Source organism: Somniosus microcephalus, chromosome 6 (genome assembly GCF_052327205.1).
Source record: "Somniosus microcephalus isolate GS21.2 chromosome 6, FLI_Smic_1.0, whole genome shotgun sequence".
Lineage (NCBI taxonomy): Eukaryota > Metazoa > Chordata > Chondrichthyes > Squaliformes > Somniosidae > Somniosus > Somniosus microcephalus.
Window position 1 is genome coordinate 227,686,747 of NC_140992.1, and position 24,796 is coordinate 227,711,542.

Genomic DNA, 24,796 nt, shown 5'->3' on the forward strand with positions numbered 1-24,796 from the left:
CTGACACTGTATACCCTGGCTGCAACATGATGCGTCAGGTTGGCACCACCCCACACTAACACCATAAAGCATCCCTACAATGCCCAAGCCATTCCTTTCACACTCATCACCATTGCGGGGTATCATTATGTCTCACCAATCACTGCAGCTCACTAAGCCACTTCTAAAGGTGCACACAAATCTGTCCAAGAACGCAAAGTGTTGAAAATAAAGATTTCAATATTTGACATCACATTAACAGAAACTTCACATGAACATTGGCTAAAACACCCAAGTGCCGACCCTTGTGTGTTGTTAGTTGGTATGATTGGACTAGGATGAGGGTGAGTGTGAGGGGTGGCTAGTGAGATGGGGAAGTGATAATGTAGATAGAGAGGGATGGGTGGAGGTGCAAGGTAAGTTGGTGTGAGTAAGGATGTGCAGGAGTAGGGTAGGGAAGGCAGAGCGATGGGGATGTGAGATGAGTGGCACAGCAGGATGAGGTTGAGTGTGGGTTTGCAGTAATGTTTTGTAATCTACTGAGATCATTGAAAGGTTTGCGCCACTGCAGCCTGGTCCTCCTGACGACATCCCTGCTTGTGTCCTCCTGTGCAATGTGCAACCAGGCTGTGTTGATCTTCTGGGGAGGTCTCCTCCACCCATTGGAAGGGAAGAGAACCTCCCTGCGAGCTGTGACTCCCTCCATAAGCATGTGGAGGGAGTCATGGGAAAGCCTAGGTGCAGCCGTGCACCTTTGTGCAGTGCTTGTCGGTGTTTGCAGCACCTCAATGCTGTAGAACACTGACAGCACAATTGTCAAAATCAATTTGCGCATGGTCCCTTTAAGGAAAACGGCTGATCACACGTCATCAAATGATGTCACCAGACCCGCTTCCTTCAACTGGCCGGCAAACGCGCTGGGCAGGCTTAACAATCCCAATCATTGTAAAATAATTCTACAGAGCAGGCTGGAGCCAGCAGCAGAGTCGAGACCCGCCACCGACACCGCCCGCCCCGGACCCGCCGAGGTAGGGGAAATCACGGCCAATGTCTCTGGATAGCTCTTCCTCAGAACATTCAAACTAAGATACAGGAAGGTCTTGGACACTACATCTAACTGTAAAACTGAAATGCAAATGGTGAAAGGACCATGGAGTATGTAGTGGCGGTTATGACTATTCATAGAATTTGATCTTGTAGTTTGCAAGGAAATGACCATAATACAGCTGACCCACAATACATGCTTGTAATTAATTCAGCCTCAGGTTCTGGGACGGAGACTAGGGTGATTCAATGTTGAAGGTATTGACGACTTATACCAGATGGAAATAATGGAACAACCCTAAATCCTGCTCTCACCATGCAGCATGGGACCTAGGCCGTTTGTTTTATTTTTAATTAATGCTATCGGACTCCTGATCTGCTTATGGGAAAACACCTGGGCCCTGTTTGGAGCATCTGCAGGATGGTATGGATATGATAGGAAAATCACCATGTGGTGGACTGCAGACATGAACTTTTAAAAATCCATTCAAACTTTGACACATTGTGCCAGCACAGCACAAATGTAACTGCTGTGACAATAGTTTGGAATATTCATTTTTAATGTGAACATTTAAGCATGTTTTCAGATACTTGAAACTTGCTGATCTTGAATCAATTTCCAGCACAGTTACTGTATCAAATGTCCAGTGGGCATACTGCAAAACCACATACTACTGTAATCACCAATACACAAGACTAGCTCAAAATACATTCAGAGATTAACAAAAAGCTCCACGGGAATACTTGATTCTCACTCTTTCACTCAGCTTGAATTCAATCACTCCAGTATCCATGAATTTATTACACACCATAAAAATTTCCAAGATGTGTCATGCACTAATTTAGGTTTAAAATAAATGGAGCTGTGTTATTTGAAAAATACCTTGCTGATGGAAGAAGCTGTAAAAGCAATATAAAAATGCACAGTTCAATATTAGATTTCTAAAAGATTTTCAAATACTGGTTAAGATGAGGATTAGTGAGTGGTGAAAAATTCCAAATGTAACATAGAGCCACTTTCTGAGGCTGTTTCAGCAAATTGAACTGTCACATCTTCACAGAGCAATAGGAAATCAATCAACCTGCAAAGCTTTAGCTCAAAAACAACATGCTGGACAATATTTCCATGCAAAACGTGCAACACAAGAACAAGAAGCTTGCGCAATTTTTTCTAAATACTTATACTTGAAGTCACTGTTCCCCCTAAGGTGCACGGTTGCACGTCAATCGCGATGTCCCGCGCAGGCCACTCACCAGCTGCTGCCGCTGGAAGAGGCACCGTGCATGCGGTACAGCAAATTTAAAGGGCCCACGCAGGAAAAATAAATCAGAGGGAATATTGCTTGAAGTTATCGACTACTTATACCAGATGGCAATAATGGAACAACACTGAATACTGCTCTCACCATGCAGCAGGAAACCTAGACCATTTAAAAAAAAATTAAGGTTATTCTCACAAGATAACAGTATAACATAGTTTTATAAATAAGCTTTAATAGGTAAAAGTGAGTGGAATATAAACCAGCCACCTGCATTATAAATTCATCTCCAGTCTCTGCACTCATGCATGGTCATTTAATGTCTTCTTTGCCCACAAAGTCAACCAATCCCTTTACATTCACATAGTCGCCCACTAATTTAAGAGTTAAAATAAATCATCCTTCTTTAAACCTAGTTTTAAATTTGCTGCTGGCTTGGTGAGGAAGTGAAGTGTATGGAGTGAACCAGCAAGTCAGTGGGATTTTCAAGGATTACGTCGAAAGCTGGTGTGGTGACAGAAATATAACTCGGGGTTTAGTGCACATTAAACAGTAAAATCTCTGTATCCAAAGAGTGAAAGGAAATAGGAAGAAGAGAAGAATGCACAAAATCTAGTTCAAACTGATTTTTCTATGTTGTAATTTTTTTCTGGTAATGTTTACATTTTCTTCTCTGCCAGTGACTTTTACTCCAAGATTGCTCTTGTACTCCTTTCTATTCCATTTAATTGTACATTTGACCCTATTGTTCAGTTATTTCCTCACAGCACACAAGATTTGATAAACAATAGGCTGAGCAGACAACTTGGATCCAGATCCCCACCAACACCGATTCATAATTGCTGGCAGAGAGTACGTGAAAAGAACCCTTAAGTGACTTACCTGCAAATTTTATCTCCTTCCTTGTGGAGAATGACCTGAATTCTGTGCAACAAATGCAATGTGCCCAAGATCAGGAACTTTCTGCATGGGAAACTGAAAGCAGAACCTATGTGGTGGTGCACTAATATATCACCCACTCAGCCAGTTGGGGTGAGTGGCAGGGAATCTAGTATAATTACAGTAAGATTTGGAATTACCCAGGAAAAAGTAGTGAGTTTCAAGATTATTGAATATATGGCAACGCAAAGGTTGATTTTATGTAGGTAAGGTTTAATATTATGCAAGATTTTAATTAATCATATGATTCAATGCAGTACAAAGGAAGTGCTGCATTGTCAGAACTGTTTGCATAAGATATTAATCTGAGGCCCCATTTAACTGCTCAGCTGGAGGTAAAAGGTCCCATGGCACTATTCAAAGATGAGCACAAGATCTTCATCGTTCTGGCCAATATTCCTCCCACAAGCACCACCAAAAACAGGTTAACTGGTCATTTTGTTTAATTTTCTCTTTGTGGAATCTTGCTGTATGCAAACTGGCTGCCGTGTTTGCCTAAGTAAGGACAGTGACTACCCTTTAAATGCAATTTATTGGCTGTGAAGCATGGTGGAAAGTTCTGAGGATGTAGTAAGGCAATATATAAATGCTAGTTCTTTTTGTTGAACTGTCATTGTGCTTGTGGCAATTGCTTAGCAAGAAATACAAACATATAGGACAATGTTATGCTTTTTTTTTAAACAGAAGAAATCTGTAATCCTAATATAAGGGAGCATAATGTGATAACTATTAGCAATGTCATGATTATGGATCACACGATTAGTCCTTTCTCCCCGAGCAGCACACATTTTTCTTATATCCAAAAACTGATTGCTTAATCGCCCGACTACTATGTAGAAAAATGCAACATTTTACAGATAAAAAGTTATAAATGTAAAATTTGTGTTTAAAACATCTTACCATTTCTGTAATATTTGTCAAGTTTGTCCAACAGGTTTTCATCCTCTGACGCTAGTGATACAGTTTTGGCAGGTTCATATACCGAGTCTAAGGAAAAATAAAACTGCATTTTTCAATCACATAATTAGACAGAGAGCAAGTGATGTAAAAAAAAGTATCAATTAGAAACCATAAGTACAATATACATTGGTGTCACAATGCAGGGTTAATTCAATGCACATCAAAACAAAATTACATATACATTAGTAAGTATTATCGTCAAATGTCCTTAACTAATCTGGCTGAAGTAAAAAATTTGGAGAGGACTCGATCTCTGCTGAAAATGATTTCAACTAGTTTTCTGAGTGTAAAATTCCAGTGTAAATATCCTCCAGTTAACCAACAAGTTGTTTTTACATTGCACACACTCAATACTGGAGGCTTGAAAAAAATGAGAACTTACTATAAAGTGAAGATACCAATTCTACTACCAGCCCTTGAACGCTTTAAATGTCATTAAATTCTACGTCTGAAGCAGTCTTATCATTAATCTGTAATAGATGGGAGGAGTGGTGCGCCGATAACAACCTGGCCCTTAACATCAAGAAAACCAAAGAAATCATTGTGGACTTCAGGAAGTCTAAAGGCGGAAGTCACACCCCCATCCACATCAATGGGGGTGTGGTGGAAAGGGTGGACAGCTTTAAGTTCCTCGGAGTCCACATCACAGAAGACCTCTCCTGGTCCCTCAATACCTCCTCTCTGGTGAGGAAGGCCCAGCAGCGCCTATATTTCCTAAGGAGGCTGAAGGGATGTAACCTGTCACCCCTGATCCTCTCTAACTTTTACCGCTGCACAATAGAGAGCATCCTGACGAACTGTATCACAGTATGGTATGGCAGCTGTAGCTACTATGACCGGAAAGCCCTGCAGCGGGTAGTCAAAACTTCCCAACGCATTACCGGCACCCGGCTACCGACCATAGAGCACATATACCAGAAATGCTGTTTACGGAGGTCACGGTCCATCATCAAAGACCCTACCCACCCCAGCCACAGTCTGTTCGCCCTCCTGCCATCTGGGAGACGCTACAGATGCATTCGCACCCGTACGACCAGATTTAGGAACAGCTGCTTTCCCAGGGCTGTCATCCTACTGAACTCCACAAATAAACTCTAAAGCCTGCACATCTGCCAATGCACTTTATTATGGTTATGTTTATGTTAATGTATTACAAGCCAAATGTATGTGCACTAACAATGACAATAAAAGTTGATTTGATTTTTGATTTAAAGGTGGCCCCTATATATCAGAGCATTCCCTCACCACCCGTATTTGTGTAGATTGCACAAAGTAAGATTGACTAGCAAAGTCTTATTCCAGGACATAATTATATATAATGATACATGTTTATCCATTTGACCACTTCTAACTCTAAACTGTGCTTGCGTACAGAATTATCTCGGAGGTAGCACAATATTAAGATGCTAAAAAATAGCAGTCTTGTAAATGTAAGTATTTAAAGTAATACCAGTACAAATAATGAACAACCTAACAATGTAATCCATAACACAACATTATTAAATCATGACAGGAGATTTATTCAGGATTCTGTATTAGCAATACTACCCTCCTAATTATCAAAGCTAAACACTATACAGTCAAAATTGAGAATTATTCTTTTTTGAGGTTTCATTTAACAACCATGATTTTTCACTCCCCACATGCCTGCTGATCTTACTCCTCTATTGATCTTTCCCTCTTGCCAAATTCACTGAAAGGGTCATATCTTGAGAGCACTGTTTCAGACCATCTGCCAATTCAACTTACTTTGACTAGGTTCATCTTCTTCTCGTTAACTATTCTAGGGGTTGAATATTGAATTATTAGTCAATCCAATTTTTCTCCTCCCCTTCAATCCAAATGGGACTTTTTTCTAGATAAATGCCTCATCAGAATCATCACTCCTCCTCATTGCAGGAAACAGATAAGAGGTTCAGAGCTATCTATTGAGGGAGCTGGGGTGACACTCAACAACACAACACACCTGGTCAGACAAAAGGAATTGATGATCCAAATCAACTCATAGAAGGACAAACATCAGAGAATAGGATTGGATAAAATGTTGCACAAGTTTATTTTCACAAAGCAACACAGGAGAAATGCATCATTTAAGTTTCTATGAGGAATTGTACTCTGTCCAGAGCTGATACTGTACTGCCGAGTTAGATGCTCATTTCTAATAGCTGAGATTTTTCCAAATACAAAACAGGGCTACTGTATAAAGAAAGGCTGGGTGCTACAATCACTTTCAGAAGTAATTGCATCAATCTTTACATGCGCAGTGGTAAAACTACTGTCCCAGATGATTACATTGTGCAGTTTTACTTGAGTGACAGGTGGCTCTGGACCCCAGCCTAGTATAGTCAACCACACTCCAACCACCAACTTTTGTTACGGAATTGTGATTTCAAGATTTTGACCATGGAGATCAACCGCAGGAGGCAATTTTAACCACCTGCCCATCGGTTAGCCGTTAAAATATCCTGAATTATTTACCCATCCTGAAGCCACCAGCCCACCATCCATGACTTTAACCTGCTCTCCTGAACAAACGGCAACATGACATGGAGCTGTTTTTTCATGCTCACATTACTCTGAAAATTGTATTAGCCAGGAAAGGAACAACAAACTGCATCATCTGATCTAGAATCAGGCCATGGTACTCTGCAGAAACTGGGGAGCACAGTGGGTTAGCATGCTGTAGAATAGTTTGAACTGCTCATTTGATTGACATAAAGATCAGATTGTATTTTAGATCAAAATGGTTATTTTTTGGGGGATTTAATTTGTTGCATTATTTCTTTGATCATAAAGAATTGGTCTGTGCCATTGTGGAGATTTAACAAAATCATGTAAAGTATTTGTATCTTCCGAGGTATTCACCACTACATTGTGACAATGGTGTGATACGATATGGATATTTTAACTTTTACCAATTTGCATCAATTTCATGGGTGATTAAACCATCTAAAAGAGTTGAGGGCCTCTGGTGGGCATCCCACGTGATCTCCCTTAGTCAATACTGCAATTAAGGGGACAATCTCACGACTGTTATCTCACTCATACGTGTATATGGCCGCAGATTTCAGTTCATTGGAGAACTGCTGTTTATGGAAACCATCATCTGTTGTTAGCACAAAACAAATGTTTTGGGAGAACGCTCAAACTGTGAAAATCTGTTTTCTGCTGATAATTAGATACATGTATGAAGCACTGTTGAGTTTGTCTGTGAACCTCCACAACTAGAGGTTGATAGAAGTATTGCTTCTCACACCTAGTTGCTAAATGGTTAAAAGCAGAGCTTAAACAGCAAAGGGTTATTTTAAAAGCTGGTGGTTGATCAACAGTACAATCTTTCTTGAAGAACGTTCGATGTATAGGAAGGATTGAAGTTTGCCACAGTATGAATCAGGAATTTAGAGATGAACTCAAACAGAAGCTATTTGTACAAAAGCTAAATGGCTCGTCCTAAACTTTCTCATTATATCTGTTTGTTTGTTGTATTTTCGGTACTTGATGTTTATTTTGTTTCAGATTAGTGTTTATTTGTGAATAAATATCTAGTCAGTAAATCTCAGGCTTTTGCAGTAATATTCTCCATTTCAATGCAAAATGGGTAGCATTGCACATAACTATGTTATACCTAGGAAGCAGATTACTGCAAGTGGAATAATGCTTAGAGTTTCATGTATGCAGCTCTACAAGAGTACAGAAAAGGTACAGCCTTTGGATCCTAAGGAACAAACTTCACTTATAAGAACCACAGTTTGACATTTGATAGAACTAGATGGTCGTAAAATGTGCAAAGTCATGTTTTCTTTTTAGATCTGGGTTGATAGATTCCTCTATTATTAGCAAACATTGCCCCTGGAGAATGAGTCTGTGCAGTCTTAACCAACAACTTAGTGTATGTGGATCAACAGGATGTTATTCAGTACAATCTTGCAAACTCAAAAGAGAATAGTTGGTATGGAAAATGGAAAATTTATGATGGTGTAATAAGAGGTGTTCGGAGTTTAGGCATAAGGAACATTGTAAGGCTGAGTAGAGGGAACTTTGATCAGTATCTGGCCTTGCTATACCTGAATTGGGAGTGCTTGATGCTGATAATGGGTGACAACTGTGCAAAACCATTCCATTCCAGCACTGACTCTTGCCTTGATCAGCACAAAAACTCATTTCAATCAAAATGTTCTGTTTATTGCTGAATTCGCATTCGGAGACTCTTTAAAAACAATTAAATTAAATTCCAGCAATACTCTTGTGCACACTTGGGAGTTCCGAAGCTTTGGCTCTGTCAATCTGCACCTAGGCTCTGGGAAGTGAAGAGTGTCCCTCTGGGAAAATAGTAACAACACCATCTTGGATAAACAAATTGTACAATTGTAGATTTCTCAGTAGCTTGGTTTAGACACTGAAACAAAGTGATGAGTTTACAGACATTGAGTTGATCCTACTGTTCCCTCATATCTGCCAATACAAATTACCATCTGATGCAGCACAGAGTGGGGTGTTATTCAATATGAATTTTAGTTTAGCATGAAGAAAGACTATTTCAATCTTATGGAAAATCCACTCCATATAAAATTTAAGATTAAATTTTGCTTGCCAGCGTATGATATAACATTGCACCAAGGAATTACATTTGGCTAGAAATGCATATTTTGGATATTTGCTGGGACCCATTAGAAAAGACATTCCAGAAGTAATATTTCAAGCTGACGGGTCTGAAGTATTTTTTCAGAATTTCTCAGATCTGTAAATAACACAATGTTTCCTAATCTTGCTTATAGATGGGTAAATAGGGCCAACTCAGACTATTGAAACTCATTTGTTAGTTGTTAAGTCTCTTTATTACTAAGTGGCAAGTAACACTCGGGCCACACAAGTGCCAGGCAATGACTATCTCCAACAAGCGAGAGTCTAACCACCACCCTTTGGCATTCAACGGCATTACCATCGCCAAATCCCCCACCATCAACATCCTGGGGGTAACCATTGACCAGAACTTAACTGGACCAGCCACATAAATACTGTTGCCACAAGAGCAGGTCAGAGGCTGGGTATTCTGCGGCGTGTGTCTCACCTCCTTACTCCCCAAAGCCTTTCCAACATCTACAAGGCACAAGTCAGGAGTGTGATGGAATACTCTCCGCTTGCCTGGATGAGTGCAGCTCCAATAACACGCAAAAAGCTGAACACCATCCAGGACAAAGCAGCCCGCTTGACTGGCCACTCATCCTCCACCTTAAACATTCACTCCCTCCACCACCGGTGCACTGTGGCTGCAGTGTGTATCATCTACAAGGTGCACTGCAGCAACTTGCCAAGGCTTCTTCAGCAGCATCTCCCAAACCCACGACCTCTACCACCTCGAAGGATAAGGGCAGCAGGCACATGGGAACACCATCACCTGCAAGTTCCCCTCCAAGTTACACACCATCCTGACTTGGAAATATATTGTTGTTCTTTCCTCGTCGCTGGGTCAAAATCCTGGAACTCCCTCCCTAACAGAACTGTGGGAGTACCTTCACCAAACGGACTGCAGCGGTTCAAGAAGGCGGCTCACCACCACCTTCTCAAGGGCAATTAGGGATAGGCAATAAATGCTGGCCTAGCCAGCGACGCCCACATCCCATGAGTGAATAAAAAAAGAACCTTCCACTACAGTGCAGCATCATTTAATTGAATTACTAAACCAGTAATCTCATTAGATCCAAACCTACAATAAAAGCAAAATTTTCCTCTATGAGGCAAGGATGAAGGTCCCATCAGTTGGTGAATTAGATGAACATTATATACTGCAGTCTACAGAGGTTGCAGAGTTCTTGCAAAAGAAGCTAACTAAGATATTTAAGAAAAACCTTCAAGATTGTGATGTGTTAAGTTGAAAAGAAAAACACTCATAAACCAGTTAGCTATAAAAAAAATTCTCTATTACATATCTTCTCTCTATTCATCTAACTTTCTTTCTCTCATATCTATCTATATTTCTGCTTATCTATTTTAAGTTAACATTGTAATTTCTAACTCCTAATCTAGTATGTGGACTATTTTTTATTAAATAAGCAGAAAAACATTCTAGAATTCCTGTGCTGATTAAGGAACATAGATTGAGTCTGCGTCTGCAACATAACTCACCATCTTTTTCAAGTAGCTCTCATAAGTAGTATTATTACAGCTGACAAATTAAACAGGAACTTTCCTAAATAATTTACCATTTTTAAATATTGTTGCAAGTTGTTTTTATTGCTTTTTCCCCCTATGTGCTTGATTGCTTCCACTTTTATCCCCCATTCGGCCTTGATTCCTTCTGCTGTGAGTAGCTGTCCTATGTAACTGACGTTTTGTACTTTGAGCTTTCCTTTATTCATATTCAGCTTCACACTGAGTTCTCTTACTCATTGTAGGATCAATTTGTCTAACCGTTGTTCTGTTTGTTCTCTCCCCAAATCACCCATATTGGCCCGGATTTTGCAGTTAGTGACAAAGGAACGGTGCTCACCGTTCACCTCGCTGACAGCTGCCCACTTTGCGGGCTTTTGAGCGAAGACTTGCTTTAAAGCGGTGTCTGATCCAGCGCGGTATCTGTCGCTTCTGTGAATGTCAACGTATGACGTTTCATCTGTCAAATTTTTGACAGATAAATTGTCATCGTTTGACAGCTCTGTGAAGCTGGCGTCATTTTCTGGCGTCTTTAGTGGGCAAGTACCCCAACTTCATGCCACTGCATTGATTTCAATGGCGAGTCTATCGACAGCACACCGTGGAGGAGCAGGGCACCTCAGACAGCAACTTCCGGATTTCCACGTTTAACTGCGCATGTGCGGACACCAGAAGTTGCTGTCCGATTTGTTCCGTTATAACATGAGCGCCATTAGCTTCGCTGCTATTATCTACACAAAATCCGAGACAATAACTTTCACTCCTTCTGGCAATGTCACCATATGACATTTTGTGCTGAAAATTTCTGGTGCCGAGTTGATCACAATGGACATCCTGGGATATGCTTATCTGCCGAAAGAACTATGAAAAATACAACTTTGACAAGTCGTCATCCAACTGCATTGCGTCATAAACATTTTGGCATTTGATAATTGATACCATGGCCTCCCTGAAAAATGTTCTCTTTCTGTGATTTTATTTCAATCTTTAGGGTCAAGGTATATTTTAACTCATTAATTGATTGGTTTAACTGCTATCACCATGCCACTAACCCACTGGCTTGGTTCCTTATTGCACCAAGTTTCTCCATTCTTTCTAATTCATCATAAAGTATGTCTGACACTTTCCTTGGTGGGTGTATGACTGGATGAGTGTCTGGCTTTAATTATATGATCTCCATTCCTGCTGCCCAACCCAATTTAATTACATCAGCATACTTCTCTGTCAGTTACTACATTCATTCTTTTGATCAATTTGAACTGTTGGTATGTTCGAAGGCCAAGGAGTAGATTTAGTCACTTCCAGAAATTTGAACTGTAGACTTTGGTATTTGCGTTATATTCACACACCACATTAATTCTCCTATCAACTTGATGTTTTGGCCAGAGTAAATCAATAACTTTGCATTGGACTTGTTTGATTTTGTGCTTAGCTTGCTGTAAATTGCCTGGAAATAATGCAGAAACAAGGCTCTAGCAAGAATGAGGAACTGAAAGAAATCAGTATCAGTAAAGAAATCGTACTGGAGAAATTAATGGCACTGAAAGCCGATAAATCTCCTGGACCTGATGGCCTACATCCTAGGGTTCTGAAAGAGGTGGCTATACAGATCGTGGATGCATTGGTTATCATTTTCCCAAATTCCATAGATTCTAGAATGTTTCCTGCGGATTGGAAGGTAGCAAATGTAACCCCTACTTTGGTAGGAAAAATAGAAAAGCAGAGTATTTTTTAAAATGGTGAGAGATTGTGAAATGTTGGTGTTCAGAGACCTGGATGTCCTTGTACACGAATCGCTGAAAGTTAACATGCAGGTACAGCAAGCAATTAGGAAAGCAAATGGTATGTTGGCCTTTATTACAAGAGGATTTGAGTATAAGAGTAAAGAAGTCTTACTGCAATTATATAGGGCCCTGGTAAGACCACACCTGGAGTGTTGTGTACAGTTTTAGTCTCCTTACCTAAGGAAGGATATACTTGCCATAGAGGGAGTGTAACGAAGGTTCACCAGACCAGTTCCTGGGATGGGGGGATTGTCCTATGAGGAGAGATTGAGTAGACTAGGCCTATATTCTCCAGAGTTTAAAAGAATGAGAGGTGATCTCATTGAAACATACAAAATTCTTACAGGGCTTGACAGGGTAGATTCAGGGAGGATGTTTCCCCTAGCTGGGGAGTCTAGAACCAGGGGTCACAGTCTCAGAATAAGGGGTCGGCCATTTAGGACTGAGATGAGGAGAAATTTCTTCACTCAGAGGGTGGTGAATCTTTAGAATTCTCTACCCCAGAGGGCTGTAGAGGCTCAGTTGTTGAGTATATTCAAGGCAGAGATCGATAGATTTTTGAATATTAAGGAAATCAAGGGATATGGGGATAGTGCAGGAAAATGGAGATGAGGAAGAAGACCAGCCATGATCTTACTGAATGGCAGAGCAGGCTCGAAGGGCCGAATAGCCTACTCCTGCTCCTATTTTTTATGTTATGTTAACTCTTGCATAAAAAACGTCTCACACGACTCTTCGAGTCGAGGACTTTATTTTTTATCCTCTGCTTGCCTGACTGAGTTTTGCTTTGGCTTTGCACACATTAAAAAAAAAAATCATAATATATACACCACATACATGTTTGGTCATGTGAACACTTTTTTCTCTAACAGGATTTAACACAGTACTTACAATCCGTGCTCTGATAATGACCAGCTTGATCTTTATTTTTGAATGGAGTAATATCTGTTTTATTGGATCCTGCTTCTCCGCAAATATCAACTGTTTTCTACATATCTAGACTATATGATGCCAGCTTTTCTGGCTTCCATCCTCTTTTCCTCCATGTCCTGATCGTCCTTTTCCTCAAAGCACAAAAACAATGGCATTCGAAGAAGGAAATGCATTACTTCACTAAAACTAACTTACATTTTGTAATCTATGCAGAATGTAGCAATTACTTTTAATTCCTTACTTCTCAAGAGGTTCAGATACTGGCAGTGCCTTCCAGGCTTTAGCGTCCCTGCTTTGCTTTCCCACTGTTGGGACACTATCCTGGTCCCAACACCACCTCCTTTAAAGTTGAGGGTGTTTCCCCAGAGACGAGAACTTGGTGTAAACTTTGGGAAATCCTGGCAAGAAAGCAGCCACAGCCTAGCCTTTATTTACATACGGTTTGTAGTCCTCAACAAGTGGCAGCTGCCACAGTCGGGGTGATCGGAGGAAAATTATGATAGCATTTCATGGGCAGGGTTTTGGGAGAATGCCACCCCACCCCATTCTCTTTTTCATACCACCTCCAGTGCAAGGAATTACGACATTCAGAGATTATACATTATATTTTTGATGCTCTGATTAATGTTTTAAGGAAAAAACAAACAGATCAATTTACATTACTTACACGGAGGCAAAAGCAAAAACTGGAAAAATAACACTCAATGAAATTACAAAAAACCAACTTCCATTTTTAATGTAGAATAATGTCCCAAGGCACTTCACAGAAGTGTAATCTGAGCCAAAGAAGGATATTAGGAGGGGTGAATAAATTCTTGATGAAGGAGATGGGTTTTAGGGAGTGTCTTACAGGAGGTGAGGGGCGTTTAGAGAGGGTATTCCATAGCATAGAGGTTAGATGACTGAGACACAGCTGCCAGTCGTAGGGCAAATAAAGTGGGAGATGCACAATAGGCTGGGGTTAGAGGGTTGTAGGGCTGGATAAGATAACGGAGATAGGAAGGGCAAAGCCATGAAGGGATTTAAACACAAGGATGAGAATTTTAAATTGGAAGGCTGGGAGCCAATGTAGGTCAGTGAACATAGAGGTGAGCAGGACTTTATGCAGGATAGGGTATGAACAGCAGAGTTTTGGATGAGCTGAACTTTATGGAGGGTGGTAGATGGGGGGGCCATCCAGAGGAGCACTGAAATAGTTGAGCGTGGAGGTGACAAAGGCAAGGATGAGGCTTTTGGCAGCAGATGAACTGAGGCAGGGGCAGAGGCAGGTAATGCTACAAAGATGAAAGTAGACAGTCTTTATGATGGAAAGTCTATGAGGTCGGGTATATCTATCTTTTCATAAGCTGCTGGATCTATGTATTTCCAGCATTGCTTTAAAAAACAAATCGAACGTTTTCTGATTTTCTTTGCATTACTATTTCCCCACCTAATAAAAATATAAACCATTGCTGTACTTATCTTGTTCCTTCTTTTTCTTTTCCTAAAAAAGATAATCTGGATTTGCTCTTCTCTTTACCAAGTCTAGCAGAGACAGAGTTTCTGAAAGGTTATTCATTTCTAAAATGTCTGATATGCCAAGCTGATCCCTCCTATGATTCACCAGAGAGCTACTTTTGACTTCCTTGGGTGTATTTCACTGTTGGAAAGTCTTTGCTCAGCTCAGATGTGTAAATGATCAGAGGTATAAATGTCAGCAGCAGTTTGGCAGTTGATGGAACGCCTGTTGAGAAATATTTAAAAACTAGTGTCACTGTGTCAATACCTCCCACATACATCTGTCATACTAAAGGAAACATTAAAAAGTTGTTCCATGCTGCTCTATTGGCTGTGTATGCAAATTAAGTCTTGAAAATGCATTTCAAAATGCTTCAGCAGAGTGAAGATTAACATTTATTGCCACTGTGTGATTGAGTCTAAGAGAAGCCAGTTGTACATGTGTGACCCAGAAATGGCTAGCCTGAATGCCCAATATTCGCAGTCAGTTGAGGCAAACTGAAAGCAGTGGCAGCTGCAATCATCACTCATCAGCAATGATATTGGGCAAATCAAGAGAAGACTAAACAGAAATGCAAGAAATCTTTATTTTTAAATTGCTGAATGTCCAACCTTCCTTTTTAGTTCATTAAAGGTGTGAGAATTACCTTCACTTTCAAAAATAGGCAAGACAATATCTTCAAAAGCTATAAAAAGGAAAATTCACTAAAAGCTAATGGACAGGTACAAAAAATAACAAACTGGTAATGGATTGTTGGCCTTTGTCTCAAGGGGGCTGGAATACAAAGGGGTGGAAGTTATGTTACAGTTATACTGTATAAAGCTCTGGTTAGTCCATATTTAGTGTACTGCATTCATGTTTTGGGCACTTTACCTCAAGAAGGATATACTGTACTGGCCTTGGAGCGGGTGCAGCGCAGATTCACCAGAATGATACCAGGACTAAAAGGGTTAAATTATGAGGACAGGTTGCATAGACTAGGACGATAGCAAAATACTGCGGATGCTGGAAATCCAAAATAACAGAAAATGCTGGAAAAACTCAGCAGGCCAGGCAACATCCGTGGAGAGAGAAACTCTTGCATTCCCTTGAGTGTAGAAGATTAAGGGGCGATCTAATTAAGGTGTTTAAGATGATTAAAGGTTTTGATAGGATAGATAGAGAGAAACTATTTCCTCTGGCGGGGGAGTCCAGAACAAGGAGGCATAACCTTAAAATTAGGCAGTTCAGTGGTGAGGTCAGGAAGCACTTCTTCACACAAAGGGTCGTGGAAATCTAGAACTCTCTCCCACAAAGAGCTGTTGAAGCTTAAATCAATTGAAAATTTAAAAACTGAGGTTAAAAGATTTTTATTAGACAAGAGCATTAAGGGATACAGAACCAAGGAGTGAAGATGGTGTTAAGATACAGATAACAACAACAACTTTTATTTATATAGCGCCTTTAATGTAATAAAACGTTCCAAGGCGCTGCACGGGAGCATTATAAGACAAAACATTTGACACCAAGCCACATAAGGAGAAATTAGGGCAGATGATCAAAAGCTTGGTCAAAGAGGTAGGTTTTAAGGAGCGTCTTAAAGGAGGAAAGAGAGGTAGAGAGGCTGAGAGGTTTAGGCAGGGAATTCCAGAGCTTACGGCCTAGGCAGCAGAAGGCACGGCCACCAATGGTTGAGCGATTAAAATCAGGGATGCTCAAGAGGGCAGAATTGGAGAACAGCAGATATCTCTTGGGGGGGGGGGGGGGGCGGTGCTAGAAGAGATTACTGAGATAGGGCCATGGAGGAATTTGAAAACAAGGATGAAAATTTTAAAATCAAAGCATTGCTTAACCGGGAGCCAATGTAGCTCAGTGAGCACAGGGGTGATGGGTGAACAGGACTTGGTGCAAGTTAGGACCGGGGTAGCCTAGTTTTGGATGATTAGGTTAGAACGTGGGAGGCCAGCCAAGAGTGCGTTGGAATAGTCGAGTCTATTGGTAACAAAGGCATGGATGAGGGTTTCAGCAGCAGATGAGCTGAGGCAGGGGCAGAGACAGGCAATGTTATGGAGGTGGAACTAGGCGGTATTAGTTATGGCACGGATATGCAGTCGGAAGCTCATTTCAGGGTCAAATATGACACCAAGCTTGCGAACAGTCTGGTTCAGCCTCAGACAGATGCTAGAGAGACGGATGGCATCGGTGGCTTGGGAACGGAGTTTGTGGCGGGGACCAAAGACAATGGCTTCGGTTTTCCCAATATTTAATTGGAGAAAATCCAGTACTGAATGTTGAGATCAGCCATGATCTAATTGAATGGCGTAACAGGCATGAAGGGCTAAATGACCTACTCCTGTTCCTACCATAGAATCTTACAGCACAGAAGACCATGTGGCCAGTCGTGCCTGTGCTGGCTTTTTTGAAAGAGCCGTCCCACACACCAGCTTTTTCCCCATAACTCTTCAAGTACATGTCCAATTGCCTTTCAAAAGTTCCTATGGAATCTGATTCCACCATTCTTTCAGGTCGTGCATTCCAGATCTTAACAACCCTTTGTGTGAAGAAATTTCTCCTCCTTTCCCCTCTAGTTCTTTTGGCAATTATTTTAAATCTATGACCACTGGTTACCAATCCATTTGCCAGAGGAAACAGTTCTCCCTACTTGCTCTATCAAAACCCCACATAATTTTGAATACCTCTATTAAATCTCCCCTTAATCTTCTCTGCTCTAAAGAGAACAATCTTCTCCAATCTCCCCACATAACTGAAGTCCCTAATCCTTGCTTTTATCCTGGTAAACCTCCTCTGTACCCTCTCCAGGGCCATAGCATCCTTCCTAAAGTGTGGTGCCCAAAATTGTACACAGTACCCCAGCTGAGGCCTAACCAGAGATTTGTAAAGGTTTAGCATGACTTCCTTGTTTTTGTATTCAATGCCCCTATAAAGCCAAGTACCCCATAAGCTTTCTTAACCGCCTTATCAACTTGCCCTGCCACCTTCAAACATTTGTGAATATGCACCCCCAGATCTCTCCAACCCCTCAAAGTACCATTTAGATTATGCTGCCTCTCCATGTTGTTTCTCCCAAATGCATCACTTCACACTTATCCGTATTAAATTGCATCTGCCCATTTCACCAGTCTGTCTATGTCCTCCTGAAGTCTGCTACTGTCCTGCTCACTATTTACTAAAGTTGCCAAGTTTTGTACCATCCGCAAACTTCAAAATTGTACTCCCTACACCCAAGTTCAGGTTATATATAACAGGAAAAGCAATGGTCTTAACACCGACCCCAGGGGGACCCCACTGCATATTTCTCCCCAGTCAGAAATAAATCTATTCACCACTACTCTCTGTCTCCAATCCCTCAGCTAATTATGTACCCAAGTTACCATCATCCCTTTAATACCACGTGCTTCTATTTTCCAAATAAGTCTGTCATGTGGAACTTTATCAAATTTTGAAAGTCTATATATATAATATATACACACGCATCTACACTACCTTCATCAACCCTCTTTGTTATTTCATCAAAGAACTCAATCAGGTTAGTCAGACACGATTTGCTTAACAAATCCATGCTGGCTGTCCCTTATTAACCCATGCTTCTCCAAGTGAGAATTAATTTTGTCCTTGACAATGGTCTCCAGTAATTTACCCACCACTGTCATTAGACTGATTGGCTTGTAATCAATGTTCCCTTTTACCTGCGCAGCCACGCGGCTCTCTGGACCTTCCATGCAGCCGGCTCGCCGGCTTTTCAATGCACGGTATTTTGAATGGGAACATTGCCTGTAATTACCAGGTTTATCCCTCTACCTGTTTTTGAACAGGGGTGTAACATTTGCAATCCTCCAGTCCTCTGGCACCACTCCACTTGATCGATAGATTTTTGAATACAGGAAACTTTGGTTTATCCAGAGGTTGTATGTCCGGAAACCTCGATCTAACAGCAGAAATCAGCAGCCGTTTTGGTTAGTTTTTTTTCTTCTCCTAGCATTTTTTTTTTTTTTTTTTTAAAAACAGTCAGGCTCTGGAAAGCGTCTCTGTAGCTTAGCAACAGCTTCGGAGACGCTTCGAAGGTACGGGCCGAGTGTTTACAAGCTGTTGCTAAGCAACAGTGTTTGTTGTCAGATACGAAGATGAAAACCTCCGTATCCTTCAACATTAGCGCTGGTCTATCCGGAAGTTTTGATAGATCGGCAGCAGCTCGGTCCCGTCGGTGCCGGATATCGCGAAGTTTCCTGTATTAAAGGAATCAAGGGATATGGGGATAGTGCAGGAAAGTGGAGATGAGGTAGAAGATCAGCCATGATCTTATTGAAGGTGGAGCAGGCTCAAAGGGCCAAATGGCCTACGCCTGCTCCTATTTCTTATATTCTTATTTACTCCCATATCCAAGAAGAATTGAAAGATTTTGGTCAGAGCTTCTGCTATCTCCACCCTAGTTTCCCTCAACAACCTAGGATGCATCTCAACTGTACGGGTAATTTGTTAACTTTGAGTGATGCCAACCTATTAGGGCATCCTTTCTATCTATTTTTATTCTATCCAATATCTCAACTTCCCCCTCCTCCACTGTGACATTAACTTCATCCTCTTCTTTTGCGAAGACAGACACAAAGTACTCAAAGTTCCTGTGTTCCTAAATCAGTGCATAGAACAAAAGTTTTTGGTGAGTACATGCTTTGGTGAACTTAAACAAAGGTAATTACAAAGGTATGAAGGCAGACTTGGTTAAAGTGGACTGGGAAAATATATTACAGCGTAAGACTGTAGAAAAACAGTGGCAAACATTTAAGGAGATATTTCATAACTCTCAGCAAAGATATATTCCAGTAAGAAAGACTCTAAGGGAAGGATGAACCATCCGTGGCTAACTAAGGAAGTAAAGGATGGTATCAAATTGAAAACAAAAGCATACAATGTTGCGAAGAATAGTGAAAGGCCAGAGGATTGGGAAAAATTTTTAAACCAGCAAAGGACGACTAAAAAAATGATAAAGAGAGGGAAGATAGCTTATGAGAGTAAGCTAGCAAGAAATATAAAAACAGACAGCAAGAGCTTCTACAGGTATAGAAAAAGGAAGAGAGTAGCTAAAGTAAACGTTGGACCTCTAGAGGATGAGTCTGGGAATTAATAATGGGAAAGAGGGAAATGGCGGAGACTTTGAACAAATATTTTGTATCAGTCTTCACGGTAGAAGACACTAAAAGCATCTCAATAATGGATAATGAAGGGGCTATTGGGGTGGGGGGGGGGAACTTAAAACAATCACTATCACTAAAGAGAAAGTACTAGGCAAACTAATGGGACTAAAGGTGGACAAGTCCCTTGGACCTGATGGCCTGCATCCTTGAGTCTTAAAAGAGGTGGCTACAGAGATAGTGGATGCATTGGTTGTAATCTACCAGAATTCCCTGGATTCTGGAGAGGTTCCAGCGGACTGGAAAACCACAAATGTAACGCCCCTATTTAAGAAAGGAGGGAGACAGAAAGCAGGCAACTATCGACCAGTTAGCCTAACATCTGTCATTGGGAAAATGCTGGAGTACATCATTAAGGAAGTGATAGCAGGACATTTAGAAAATTAGAAAATCATAATATAGTCAAGCAGCGTCAGCATGGTTTTATGAAAGAGAAATCGTGTTTGACAAATTTGCTGGAGTTCTTTGAGGATGGAACGAGTAGGGTGGATAAAGGGGAACCAGAAGGCATTCGATAAGGTGCCACATAAAAGGTTACTACACAAGATAAGAGCTCACAGGGTTGGGGGTAATATATTAGCATGGATAGAGGATTGGCTAACTGACAGAAAACAAAGAGTCGGGATAAATGTGTCATTTTCAGGTTGGAAAATTGTAACTAATGGGGTGCCACAGGTATCAGTGCTGGGGTCTCAACTATTTACAATCTATATTAATAACTTGGATGAAGGGACTGAGTGTAATGTAGCCAAATTTGCTGATGATACAAAGATAGGTGGGAAAGCAAATTGTGTGGAGGACGCAAAGAATCTCCAAAGGGATATAGATAGGCTAAGTGAGTGCACAAAAATCTGGCAGATGGAGTTTATTGTGGGAAAATGCAAGGTTATCCACATTGGTAGGAAAATAAAAAAGCAAATTATTATTTAAATGGTGAGAGATTACAAAATGCTGAGGTACAGAGGGATTTGGGGGTCTTTGTACATGAATCACAAAAAGTTAGCATGCAGGTACAGCAAGTAATTAGGAAGGCAAATGGAGTGTTGGCCTTTATTGCAAAGGGAATGGAGTATAAAAGTAGGGAAGTCCTGTTACAACTGTACAGGGCATTGGTGAGACCAGACCTGGAGCACTGTGTACAGTTTTGGTCTCCTTATTTAAGGAAGGATATGCTTTCATTGGAGGCAGTGCAGAGAAGGTTCACAAGGTTGATTCCAGAGATGAAGGGGTTGTCTTATGAAGAAAGTTTGAGCAGGTTGGGCCTATACTCATTGGAGTTTAGAAGAATGAGAGGAGATCTTATTGAAACATATAAGATTCTGAAGGGGCTTGACAAGGTAGATGCAGAGAGGATGTTTCCCCTTGTGGGGGAATCTAGAACTAGGGGGCATACTTTCAGAATAAGGGGGCACCCTTTTAAAACAGAAATGAGGAAGAATTTCTTCTGTCAGAGGGTCGTGAATCTTTGGAATTCTCTACCCCAGAGAGCTGTGGGGACTGGGTCATTGAATATATTTAAGGTGGAGATAGACAGATTTTTGAACGATAAGGGAGTCAAGGGTTATGGGGAGTGGGCAGGGAAGTGGAGTGGAGGCCAAGACCAGATCAGCCATGATCTTATTGGATAGCGGAGCAGGCTCCAGGGGCCAAATGACCTACTCCTGCTCCTATGTCTTATGTTTTTATGTTTCCTGTACATATTTGTCGGATCAATCGATCAAGGAAGTTCTGCACTTTTGTTTTCAGTGTGAGCTGCTTCTTTTACAAACACATTGATAAAATTCCCCCCTTCGAGTGGTGCCAATGAGGGCAAGACTGCTGGTTGTTGGGTTTCAGTCCCACCCTCGACGACGTCCGGCCAACCCACGCTATTTTCCCTTGATTGACATTGTTAAGCCCGTCCTGCGGGCTTAGCAGGCCAATTAAGGGAAAGCCGGTGACAGAGAACGTCAGCATATGACGTTTCATCATGAATTGTCATCGTTTGACAACTTTGAGAAGCTGTCAAACACTGACAACCTCTGTTCTTTGGGGAGTCCTTGTACTCAAGACTCACCAAACCTCTTTCCGGAGCAGAAATCAGATGGCTGTTGCATCAGAGAATGCAGCAGCCATTCTGTCATCTCTGCCGTGGAGATGAGGAGCCTCCGGGTCCCCAAGGGTTGAAGCCTGCAGGAAGAAGCAAAGGTAAGGAAACTTTTTGTAACACTTTTCACTCACCTCCCATACTTACTGCTCCACACTTGCACACATCACTCACCTCCACAGCGCACTTTTCTATCCCTCTTACCCCCGCAGACCCACTGCTCGCCTCGCTGACCCTGGCGGGGTTTCCAGACGTCGGGAAGCCCGCACTTGTGTTGGTAAAATGGGGATAAGCCTCTTAACTGCCTGTTAACAGGCAGTTAAGTGGCTGTAATCCCCTTCCCGCCTCGAGGAGATGGGTCCCTGCGCGAGTCGGGGACCCGCCTCCCAGGAAGATGGCACGGAGACGGGTTGAGAGTGGGTTCGGTACCCGCTCCCAATTTCTGCCATTTTCCTGGCAGTCCCGCCGAAGTAATAATACAGACTAACAAAAAAAAATCACAATTCTGGTCAGGTTTTCTTACAACATGGATGACACCAGCTCCAGTATGTAGTAACTATAAATAGTGCTGGTACCAAAATGACAGAATGAGTATGCAGCGGGCAAGATAAAACATGTACGTGTGGTGGGTAACAAGGTGAGCGGGAATATGGCAGGGAAAGAAGAGCATCAAGAGAGGCAAGAGAGTGCCATAGTAAAAAAGTGTGCGCGTAGAGAGCAGAGAGTTTGAGTTGGAGCAACAGAGAAGAGATATATGCATACGCATGGGAAGAACTTACTATGTAGAATGAGAATTCCTCCACGTGATCAACTGTGCTTTCTTCTTCACTTTTGTTTCTCATTCATCTACCATGACTTCCTATATCAAAGCAACTCAGCAGTACTGCATGACGTGGTATTACTGCTACACAAACATTCTCCAACTTCCAAAAATCAAAGTATAAACCGTACCCTAAGTGACAATATAAATGAAAAGCATCCGCACCCAAAACGACCTGCTGAGTGTTTCCATCATTTCATGTTATAACTCTTTTGAAGCTAACTCATGAACTGAAATAATCATTGTTCTGGTAATAACATTTAACAACCCCATGACAGCTATGCTCACTAACTGGGAATCTCTGTTTGGAAATTGGACATTCTAAGGCACAACCTTGAAAGAAAAGTTATTTAGACTTTGAAGAACAGAATGCTCAGTGTGTGCATTTTATTTGCGAAGGGCAGGAAAGAAGGATAGATTAATGATCTCCGGAATCACAATAGACTGGAGACCGGTGGTAATTTAGAATGAGGCTGAATTACTACCTTAAAATTCTCCAAGTAAGGTTGGCTTTCTATTAGGATCTGTAACTTACTAGCCCTTTAGCCTGAAATAAAGGCCGCCAGATTGGCTGTCTTCAAAGGCTGACACTTTAACTTACAAATAACTATGGGTTAGGAACAGGAGTAAGCCATTCAGCCTCTCAAGCCTATTCCATTCAACGCTGATCTGTATCCTAACTCCATTCACCCGCCTTGGCTCCATATCTCTTAATACCCTTGGCTAGCAAAAATCTATCGGTCTCAGATTTAAAATTATTCATTGAGCTAGCATCTACTGCTTATTCAGTTCCATACTTCAACCTCCCTTTGCGTGAAGAAGTGTTTCCTAACTTCTCTCCTGAATGGTTGGCTCTGATTTTACGGTTATGTTCCCTTGTCCGAGATTCCCACACCAGCGGAAAATGTTTCTCTCTTTCTACCCTATCAATTCCTCTCAAAATACTAAAAACCTCAATCAAATCACCGATTAACCATCTATATTCCAGGGAATACAAGCCTAGTTTATGTAATCTCTCCTCATAATTTAACCCTTGGAGCCCTGGCAGCATTCTGTTGCATCTCCGCTGCACTCCTTCTAAGGCCAATATATCCTTTCTAAGGTGCAGTGCCCAGAACTGTACATAGTATTCCAGATGTAGTTTAACAAGGGCTTTATATAGCTGTAGCAAAACCTCCTCACTCTATATTGTAGCTCTCTAGGCTAGCATTCCACTAAACTTTTTGATTATTTTTTGTACCTGACGACTACATTTTAGGGATTTGTACACATGGACCCCTAAATCTTTTCAGACCTCCATTGTTCCTAGCTTTTCACTATTTAAATAATACTTGGACTATCCTTTTTTGGTCCAAAATGGATGACACTGGCATCTATCCGACAATGTGGAAAACTGCCCAGGTATGTCCTGTCCACAAAAAGCAAGACAAATCCAACCCGGCCAATTAATGCCTCATCAGTCTACTCTCAATCATCAGCAAAGTGATGGAAGGCGTCATCGACAATGCGATCAAGCGGCACTTACTCACCAATAACCTGCTCACTGATGCCCAGTTTGGGTTTCGCCAAGACCACTCGGCTCCCGACCTCATTACAGCCTTGGTCCAAACATGGACAAAGGAGCTGAATTCCAGAGGTGAAGTGAGAGTGACTGCCCTTGACATCAAGGCAGCATTTGACCGAGTCTGGCATCAAGGAGCCCAAGTAAAACTGAAGTCAATGGGAATCGGGGGGAAAACGCTCCACTGGCTAGTCATACCTAGCACAAAGGAAGATGGTTGTGGTGGTTGAACATCAATCATCACAGCACCAGGACATCGCTGCAAGAGTTCCTCAGGGCAGTGTCCTAGGCCCAACCATCTTCAGCTGCTTCATCAATGACCTTCCCTCCAACATAAGGTCAGAAATGGGGATGTTCGCTGATGACTGCACAGTGTTCAGCGCCATTCACAACTCCACAGATAATGAAGCAGTCCATGCCCGCATCCAACAAGACCTGGACGACGTTCAGGATTGGGCTGATAAGTGGCAGGTAACATTTGCGCCACAGAAGTGCCAGGCAATGACTATCTCCAACAAGCGAGAGTCTAACCACCTCCCTTTGACATTCAATGGCATTACCATCGCTGAATCTCCCACTATCAACATCCTGGGGGTCACC

At 41.6% G+C, this 24,796-nt stretch overlaps 1 protein-coding gene across 3 annotated transcripts in view; it reads right to left on the reverse strand.

The window, feature by feature from the left end:
• phkb (phosphorylase kinase, beta) overlaps positions 1-24,796 on the reverse strand; it is a 337,093-nt gene that overhangs the window by 308,180 nt on the left and 4,117 nt on the right. For all 3 annotated transcript variants that reach the window (XM_085991512.1, XM_085991511.1, XM_085991510.1), the window contains one exon: positions 4,122-4,208. In XM_085991512.1, coding sequence (XP_085847638.1) covers positions 4,122-4,208 — 87 coding nt within the window. The remainder of the gene's footprint in view (positions 1-4,121; positions 4,209-24,796) is intronic.